At 39.4% G+C, this 9,798-nt stretch overlaps 1 protein-coding gene across 2 annotated transcripts; it reads left to right on the forward strand.

The window, feature by feature from the left end:
* The first annotated feature begins 343 nt into the window (after positions 1 to 343).
* On the forward strand, positions 344 to 6,214 carry si:dkeyp-74b6.2 (cerebellin-1). Of its 2 annotated transcripts, XM_034857234.1 has the most exons (4): positions 355 to 577; positions 1,592 to 2,278; positions 3,920 to 4,039; positions 5,783 to 6,214. In XM_034857234.1, exons 2-4 carry the CDS (start codon positions 1,973 to 1,975, stop codon positions 5,978 to 5,980), a joined length of 624 nt encoding a protein of 207 aa, XP_034713125.1. In that variant the 5' UTR covers positions 355 to 577; positions 1,592 to 1,972; the 3' UTR covers positions 5,981 to 6,214. The 2 variants fall into 2 exon arrangements, with proteins under 2 accessions (XP_034713126.1, XP_034713125.1); XM_034857235.1 differs by lacking the exon at positions 3,920 to 4,039 and having other exon boundaries at positions 344 to 577.
* Positions 6,215 to 9,798: the final 3,584 nt, after the last annotated feature.

Below are 9,798 nucleotides of genomic sequence, written 5' to 3' on the forward strand. Positions count from 1 at the left end.
GGCTGTACTTGACATTCATTAATGTAACAGCAGAAAAAAATTTGCTATGTCAAGATAAAGTCAATTAATGGCGTCCTGAGCATAGAAAAAAAGTCACCCTCCCTCTGTGTGTGTTGTAATCAGAGCTCATGTGGTCTTTGTTTTGATGGTCGTGTTAGTCCTTCCTATGGTCTATCATTGCAAAATACAGTGTAGTACCAGCTGTTCACAGAAAGGATATTATTTCAGTTTTTAATGGAGCCCCAGTTTCTGCCGTCTGCTCTGTGATATCTGAGGTAAAAGAGATGGAGAAGGGAGGGAAATCAGGTGCAGTAGGGGGTCGAGGAGCCGTGAAAACAGAAGGGCTGTGACGCTCATGATGTGATTAAACGTCTGCTCGAACACAGGGGTTCCCTGGAACAGAGAGATTGTTAGAAAGAGAAAAAAAGGGGGGGAGAGAGAGAGAGATGTGGAAAAGCGAAAGAGAGGAGGAGCAGGAGAAAATTCTGAAGGTAATGGGGAACAAGGCTCTTGGGATGCTCTAACTTTACTGAAGAAAGCTGGTTTCTCCATGTTGTTGCGGAGCCAGCGCTGAGAGGTGGGTGTCTTGGCAATATTTATGAACAAACCATATTACCTTTATGCATGTGGCAAGGGTTGCTTTGTGAAAATGCTTGTACTGCTTATTGTTGGGTGTGTTGTACAGTCGCTTATTGTGGGAATTCATGAAACTCTTGAAAATGATGCTAGATGTTTCCCTTTACTTTTCATCAAACTCTTTAGTTTTATCGTGTGAAATGTTGACTCTTAAAAGAAATGTTTTAACGTTAGGACAATGCTTCCCTGCTGTGTATAAAGAGTCAGCTGATGTGCAATTCATGGCGATATACTGATCAACACATCTGTCACTCACATAATGCTTGAACAAGTATTGTAACATTTGTATGTATAGGGTGTTTGATGGGTGTTTGTGGAAAGGAGTGTAAGAGCGAGACAGGGATATAATTGGAAAGGTGAGGAGGAAGAAAGAGTGTGAATGGTTATTCACAGATGGCCTCTCGGTGGTAGGATTGTGATAGTCTGCTGTCCCCCCCTCCTGAGTCCAGCTGGCACTCACACGCGCGCTTCCTGGCCAAAACATTACCTCATCACTTCTTCCTCTACATATTTTTATCTTCAGCATAATTATTTCCTCATAATATCCACTGCCAGTCCCTTAAGCATCTTTCTCTTGTTTTATCACATCTTAGTTGACCTGGGTCAGAAACCCAGCAGCACCACCTTACAACATTAAAAACATTCAACCTCTGGTACCAGCAGTTGTGATTTTAAGTATATTTAGTTAAACGTATACACACGTTACACAGTTAAATCTACTGTATGTCTACGCCCATATTTTAAGCTTAGTTGATAAATACAGTATGCTTCATTCACCTTTAATTTGTATTGAGAATTTAGCATTATCTGAATGCCATTTCCACTCTAACTGTCCTTAACAATTTTCTGAAATAATAAACATGGAAAAGTGTCTTGAGGTAAGTGAGCTTCTGTTATATTATTGTTTTCATATAAAGAAAATAAGCAACATTTTTGTGTCTGATGCTTCAAACAGGCCTGAAGCCTTGACTGCCCCAGGGCCAGTTTGGATTTTGTCTGGTTGATGGCCGTTCTCGCTGTGGTGTAAGGAACTGGATAACCTATAGGGGCTCACTGTCTGCTCACTGAGAAGCTGCCATCTCGGTGTCAACCATTGGTCCTCCCTAGAGAGACTTCTTCTCCACCCGGTGTTGGCAGAACTGTCAGCTGAGGATTACATGAATCATTTAATGTCCCATGCGATGCAAGAAATCCTTGGTTGAATTTCCAAAGGAAAGTATGATCCTGTTGCTAAAGTGAGGTGTTCTTCAAGAAGACACATTCTTACTAAAGATTTGTGGTGGCCATATTGTCACTGTGCCCTCGAAACACAGAAAGCACGCCGTTATTTGGAACTATGCCCTGTCCATCTCCTCCCTCTCCGCCCTACCTTGCTCCCCACTCAGTTTTTTACGTTGGACTGCTGCTTCTGGTCCATTGGGGGCCCTCAGAAATCAGTTGCCAGAATGACACGGAGCCAATTGTGTTGGAAGGAAAATGTCTAGTGGTGTGCGACTCCACTCCCTCTGCGGAGCCTTCGGGTAACGCCCTGGGCATGTCGGTGAGGTCAGGAACAGGTCGAGTGGCGTTTTCGGCCATCCGAAACACCAACCACGAACCTTCAGAGATGAGCAACCGCACCATGACCATCTACTTCGACCAGGTGGGTTTCTGTAGTTGACACGTGTATACGTGACTTCAAAATTGGTTGGATAACCATTTAAGAAGCAAGTAGGAGATATCACCAGTCCGTACTGGTCGATATGCTTTTTGTTGGTTATTAACACTGATTTGCCAAAGGTTCACTTGCCACATTTCCACAATTTCACAGACCCAGAAGAGATGAATTCATTTCTATATGACATTTAAGTTAAAAAAATTCTAAACATGTAGATGTATTGTATTCTGAAATTTAATTTTGATTTTATCACTAAGTCTTTAAACCTGGGCACATAAGACGTGAAAACCAGGCAGAGAGACTGATACCAAGTGCGGTGTTGTAGTGGCGTTGTACCCTAACTACTCAAATGGTCATTTTTTTTATTGAAAATTAAGCAAATTGGTCTCCTTCTTTCCCCAAGTAAAATGAATAGCCTACATTTTTTTTCTGTTTTCACAGTGAACCTTTAATGGCATAAGTAAGGGTTGAACAATCCTTTCCCGTTTTTTTATTTATGTTTTTAACTTTGATAATGTGGTTGCTAACTTCAGCTACCAGCAGCTGGGTTCAAATTAAATTCAAATTCAAATTAAATTGGGTTCAAAAATTAAATCCGCCTACTAAGTACGTGGGCAGATGTTCTTCAGATGAACTTTAGCTTCACAATGCCAGCCGAATCTAACAAGGCTCAGTAGGCATTTGCTTGTAGGTTTTACCTCAGTCATACACAATCAGCTTCAATTATCTGCTCAGAATCTTGTTTTTGTCCCAATCTTGGCATTTTGGCGAATCCAAATAGCATAGAATTCATAAAAAAGTGTCTGGAAGACTTGTACAATTAGAAAATAAGGTCAGTGGGCTCATATCTTAACTCTCATACAGCAGTTTGGAGAAATATGCAGTATACTGGTTTGTGATTAGGCTTTGCTTCTGATTTAAAAAATGGGAAACTAAGAAAGCTGTTCTGAAGATTTCTTCTAAATTGGGCAAGAAAATACAATCCTGTTGATTGGTTTGGCTTGTTATTGTCTGACTCAAACTCAAGTTGGTAATTTATCCAATATTTGTCATGTTTTTTTGGTTATTAATAGTTGGTACTTCCACCTTTATAACTAAAGTGTTGGACCAACATTGCCTCTTGCTTGCTTGATTCACAATGAAAACCTATTGGCTGCCAGTAACTGATCAAACAGAAGATTCGTTGTGTTCCGTGACAAACACACAGGATCTGAGTCATGCCAGTGAGTCAGATGTTGTGATGAATTGAAAGTCATAAACAAGGTCACAAACAAAGCACTGAATGTGTCACATCTTGACTAATAAAATTATTGCACAGAAATAATAGTGCAGTGATGGCTGAGATATCTGGGACTGAACGAGTAGACCAATACAAATCAATGATTCACAGACCAGACCAGACAAATAATACTTCAATATGCCTGGTTTGTGTCCTGCCAGTACGTCTTGTTCATGTTCTCCCTCTCTTTTTCTCCAAGCACAAACGTAGTGCTAACTTTCTTACCAAAACAACAAATTTTTGATTAAGTATTTCAATACTTGAATACACCTTTAGCAGCTTGGCTCAGGGCCTGGTTTTATTCTCCTGTATTTATTCTCTCTCTCTTCATCTCCTATTCTTCTTAGATCCTAGTAAATGTTGGCAGCCATTTTGATCCGGCAAGGAGTATCTTCGTGGCTTCTACAAAAGGTGTCTACAGTTTCAGCTTTCATGTTGTCAAAGTTTACAACCGGCAGACAATACAAGTAAGAACACCGGCAGCTTAAAGGAATGGTTCAACATGTTGCTTAGCATGATCAGAGGGAAAAAAAGAGAACAAAAAAACACCCTATACCATCACCTTCAAAGCTCACTAACTAACACATTACTGGTTGTTTGATCCTTACAAAGAACAGATGATTTCCTGACTCTGAGTAGTTGCCAAGCAAGACTGTTTGCACCCAATAAAACCCCATTAAAGAGCAAATTGTTGTTTTTGAACTTTAGTTTTTGTAACTTGTATCTTCTATATCTTGTATTCTTGATATATTCTTGATCTTGTATATACTTAAATATTTGTTCTTACATTCTTATATTTTATTCTTATATTTTGTTATTATTATTTTGTTGTTATTATATATGTTGTAATTATTATTATTTCATGTATATTGTATGTATGTATATTTTGTGTGCTGCTGTAACACTGTAATTTCCCATTTTTTTGGGATCAATAAATATCTATCTATCTATCTATCTATCTAACTTGTGGAGGTGCTGGTAGGCAGATTGTGTTACCGCAAAGAACCAGACTATCTTTTTCTAGACTTTATGCTTATCTACGCTAACCAGGTCCAAGCGCAATCTTCATACTGTCAAGACCTTAGAGTAGAATCAATCTTCAAATGTAACTCTCAGCCAGGATGCTATTAAGCATGTTTTTCAAAAATGTCAAACTATTCCTATAAAAAGTTTGAATTGTAAAAATCTGTTCAGCACTGGGGCAAAGGGCATAGGCTTCAAGGCGTATAACATCAGTAGGCTGCAAAGTAAGCTCTAGGTGGCTGATTTTTACACACTGAACCAGGTAAACCACTGAGTATTTAACAGAGGGAAAATAACATTGCTGGGATCATAAAACTTTTTTAAAGTATCTTTAATGTGTCATTTTAAAAAGATGTTGAGCTGGGGAACATACACTCCCAACCAGTGGTTGAATACCACACTGTAGAAATACTCAATTAAACAATAAAAGTTCTACATTTAAAATGTTACTTCAGTAAAAGTAAGTAAGTAAAAGTAGCAACAGAAAAATGTACTGAAAGTTTAAAAAGTAAAAGTACTCAATGCCGGAAAATACTCACATTTAAGCAGCTCAATCACAATCCAAAAAGTTCTGTCAGTTAACTAAGGGTTTGATCTTAACACTATTTTAGTCATTCTTGTAGGCCTGTACATTGTTGGGTAGTTCAATTTAGAGTAAAAGATTTCATAAATGATATGTATTTTGTCTGCTAAAATCTTAATTTGTAAAGTAACCAAAGCTGTCAGATGTAGTGGAATAAAAAGTACAAGACTTCCCTCTGAAAATGTTGTGGAATAGAAGTAGAAAGTGGCAAGAACAAAAAATACTCAAGTAAAGTAAAAAGTACCTATAATCGTACCTAAGAACAGTGCTTGTAGTCACAGTTTTCATACGCAACTTCATTTTATACACCATGTAGTAGGGGGTCCCCACTCCGAGTCTCTTTCAGTTAAGGGGTCATTGGCTTAAAAAACATGAAGACCTTTGATCTAACCAACAGGCAAACAAAATCGTACTACAACTGCAGCGTAACTGAAAAAAATATGCCTGCTTGTCAAACTAGAAGCTAACATTTTAATTTCAAGCCTTTTACAGTAGCTATGTAATACCAGCTGCATTTATGTGTCACCCATGTTTTCTTACCATACTCTTTGCTGCAAACGTCTTTCCCTTCTGCTCACCTGCTCTCCTCATCCATGTTTCCCAGGTAAGTCTGGTTCTTAACGGCTGGCCGGTGATTTCGGCCTTTGCAGGCGATCAGGACGTGACCAGGGAAGCTGCCACCAATGCCGGGCTGGTGATGATGGAGAGAGGGGACAAGGCTTACCTCAAACTGGAGAGGGGGAACCTAATGGGAGGGTGGAAGTACTCCACTTTCTCTGGGTTTCTGGTGTTCCCCTTGTAGATTTAGGTTAAGGTAGGCTTATGTTCTTGCCCTAGTCAAAATGTGTTGAGGGGAGGCTGGAAAATGATCAGTGTTATTTAACAGAAAAACAAAAGTAATAATGGATACACAATCACATTCAATCAAACCGCTTTGATGCATCGGATCAATGGGTCGCTTAGCAACACATGATCCTGAATGTAACTTCCATTGCCATTGCACTGTTAATTAATGTGTCGTGTCGTCTATGCTTGCAAAAAACAACAGCTTGTCAGAGGTTTGTGATTTGTTTTTATGCATGAAATATGTGGTAGCAAATCTGATAGGCAATAAAGAAATGATTGTGTCCATTTTTTGCCTCTCTATCTGTATATCTAGCTAACTTGCCGAACAACATTTCCCATAATTTGAGAGCTTTGGGGGATTTTTACAGGAAGTGTAATGTTGCCATTGAGCTAATTTACTGCAGACTAACTTCCCCTCTGTTTCTTATTTACTTATATTGGTTTACACTTTGGCGAATTTGATTTAATAAAATTAGCTTCATCTGTTAGTAGTTCATGTTTGCAGTGTACTCATGGATGTACATGTACATACATCTATCACCGGATTACTTTCATACTAAAGAAAGTGAAAAACCTGATGATCCTGATTTACGATTTATGGATTTATTCCTTAAGGACATCAAAGATACTGCTGTTCTCAAGAAGTGTAAAAGACACTGGATCTAAAAATGTGTGTATCATGTCTGTGTGTTCCAATTTCACTGATATATGAAATGAGGAAAGCGTGTTTTTTGTTTTTTAGCAAGCTAGCTGCTACTATGCACTTTGGACATGCATGGACACGTTATGCGTTGAAAATTGTTTAATGTTGCATGGGTGAAATAGTGTATAGATACATTGTTAACTGTGTTCCAAGACTAAAAAGTTTATAGGTGAAATGAAGGAGTTGAAAAATAAAATGACCTTATTTTCATCAACTAAATTGTGATAAAGGAAAGAAATAAATTGAATGTATTTAACCACTGACTGAAGGGTAAAGGATAACTTAAGCTTTTCATTTCTTTTAACCTTCCATTTTAACTTTCCAACCGTTTTGAATTCAGGCCTGGTATTGTCATTCGTAGGCCTACTTTGATTGTATTTCATATTGCATTGTTTTGATATTAACAACAAGCAGGCTATTATGCTCATTTTCAGGTTCATAATTGTATTTAGAGGTTATATCAGAATAGGTTTATATGGTTTCATTTTCCAAAAACACCATATTTTAGTTGTATTGCACGTTGCTGCTGCTCCTCTTTTCACCCTGTGTGTTGAGCTCTCTGTTTTGGCTTCAGAGTGAGGCATCCCACTTCATTTCCTTCTTTACTGGGAGTCACACATGCGCAGCAGCTAGGTAAGGACTACTAGCCAGTCAGAAGCAGAGTATGTCCCTTTGGGACAGACTTTGGACTCTTTTCACTATTACATGCACCAAAAAGATATGTAACACAATACAAGAGAGGGAAAGAGACAAGAAGCTTTATATGATCCATTTAATATAGTATTGAGCAAAACAAGAAAAGCCCACACTTGCTTCTTAACTACTTTTAACTAGTCTATATCCAGGACGTTTCACTTCTGGGATTGCTCCGTTGATGCCAGAAATTCCACTAGATGTCTCTCTTTTTTGCTGGATGTCCGTCACCTTCCACTTTCTTTGTGTTGGAGTTTTAAACACCGGTGGATTTCTGAGGAATATGGTCAACTGCTCCTCAGATTTCTGCGGGGGAAATCAGCTAGCTAGACTATCTGTCCAATCTGAGTTTTCAGTTTCATGACTACCTTTCAACGTAAACATGTTCCACCAAAACAACTTCCTTTCCGAGGCTATTTTCCAGCGGCACCGTGGCTCCATCTGAAACTTAGCACCGCCCATGATGATTGTGATTGGTTTAAAGAAATGCCAATAAAGCAGAGCTTTTTCTTCTTTCCAAAAATTTTGTGTGGATTGCCAGACCCTCCTCCTCCTCAGCGCTGTGGAGGAAGGTCTATCAATGCAACCCAAACTTTTAAATAACCTTCTTTCATGCATACATTTCAACATTTTCCATTTCAAACTTAAACTAATGCTTACCACATCTCCTTGCTTAGTGTTTATGTCCGCTTCCCAAACACCTGCACTGATGTTCTAAATGTACTGTGCATGTCTCTTGTGTGCTCCAAGGATTTTATAAAAGTGGTCATATTTTACTTTTGACTTTTATTGTGTTTTATTGTGTTATATATTTTTGGTGCCCATTATAGGTTTACAAAGTGAAAAAGCCCAAAGTCTACCACAAAGGGACTTCATCTTCCAGACCAAACACTTTTCACAAACTGCTCCAAACAGCTCTATTGTAGTGTAGCCTTTGCTTCTGTGAGAAACGTGCATCACTTTGTAACACACATCATAATGCTTGCCTAGCTTAAGGTGACCAGATTTCTCAGACAAAATCCAAGGACATTTTTACCTCAGAAGCGTATATACCTCTCAAACCCATCATGTTTTTACTTTTGTAAAACTTAAAACGGGGACACTAGATCTAGAGCTGTTCTCATTAGGGGCTGAGCCCCCCAAAGGTCTGATCCTAGACTCGCCCCTGCTGCTACTTCATACTTGTACTCCACCACACCTCTGAGGGGACAGTTGTAATGTTTGCTGAACTACATTTATCTGACAGCTTTTACTTTATTGCTTCAGGCTTATTTCCGAAACAGCTCATTGAGGTTTGGATACAACAAAAACTATTGAGAAAATGTTTCCCTTTGACAGTGATCCAGTGTAAAACGAGATCGCTACACTTGGCAGCAGAGAAACAAGCTACAATGTCAGTTAATTGGATAATTGTCATACTCCAACATCAACTTCCAGGCAGTAACTGCAACCGTTGACTTCAAGTCATCTACCCCCAGGGGTTAAATTTGAATTAATTGCTACTACTTCTACCAGTAGTACAACACACACACACACACACACACACACAGCGCCAAGTGGAGCTCTCCGATGCTCAGAGTTGAGCCATGGCCGGCTCAGAGCCCTGCCTCACTCAATAGCTAAAACAGAGAGCTCAACACACAGCAATGTGCAGTACAATAAATAACTGGTTAACATAGTATGACATAACCTCTAAATACAATTATGAACCTGAAAATGAGCATAACATGAGCCCTTTAAGGTTAGCTGATGGCTTAGCCTACAAGACTTTAACTGTAAACGTGTCCACACTCCACTACAGATGGACTACTTGAAAATATGTTTTGAGGATTAAAACTGTAGCTATACCATAAAGATTTAAACTACATGGATACTGTATATTATCACTTGACATTTTCTTCCCTGTGGCTCAGTGGTAGAGTGGTCACCTACAAATTGGAAGGTTACTTTCAGTCCCTGGCCCTGCAGTCCCATGTCAAACTGGCCTTGAGCAAGACACTGAACCCCGAGTTGCCCCCGATGGTGCATCTGAATGTAAATGTGTGTGAGTGTTTATCTGATGAGCAGGTGGCACCTTGGACGGCTGCCTCACAGTGTATGAATGCGTGTGAATGGTGAGTGGTTATTGTACGATATAAAAGTACTTAGAGTAGTTGTTGAGACTAGAAAAGCGCTATGTACTATAAGAACTGTCCCTTTCCATTTACATTTTCGGTGATACACAGCCGGTGGATCCGGTGGCAGATGGAGAAATGTCAGTAAAGGAAGGGATCTGGTGCCAGGAGCCTGCCGAGTTCACACTGGACCATCACAACCGATTAGTCTCAACACCGTGCTGCACCGCAGAGGCCTGTGTTAGCACTGTGGAGATGAGTGTC

This window comes from Etheostoma cragini, chromosome 19 (genome assembly GCF_013103735.1).
Source record: "Etheostoma cragini isolate CJK2018 chromosome 19, CSU_Ecrag_1.0, whole genome shotgun sequence".
NCBI classification, from domain to species: Eukaryota; Metazoa; Chordata; class Actinopteri; order Perciformes; family Percidae; genus Etheostoma; species Etheostoma cragini.

Excerpts from the sequence above, each read along its gene's own strand:
- si:dkeyp-74b6.2 (XM_034857234.1), top strand. The coding sequence starts at position 1,973 with ATGCCCTGTCCATCTCCTCCCTCTCCGCCCTACCTTGCTCCCCACTCA. Across the intron at positions 2,279-3,919 it reads TGACCATCTACTTCGACCAG|ATCCTAGTAAATGTTGGCAG; the intron begins GTGGGTTTCTGT and ends TATTCTTCTTAG. Across the intron at positions 4,040-5,782 it reads ACAACCGGCAGACAATACAA|GTAAGTCTGGTTCTTAACGG; the intron begins GTAAGAACACCG and ends CATGTTTCCCAG.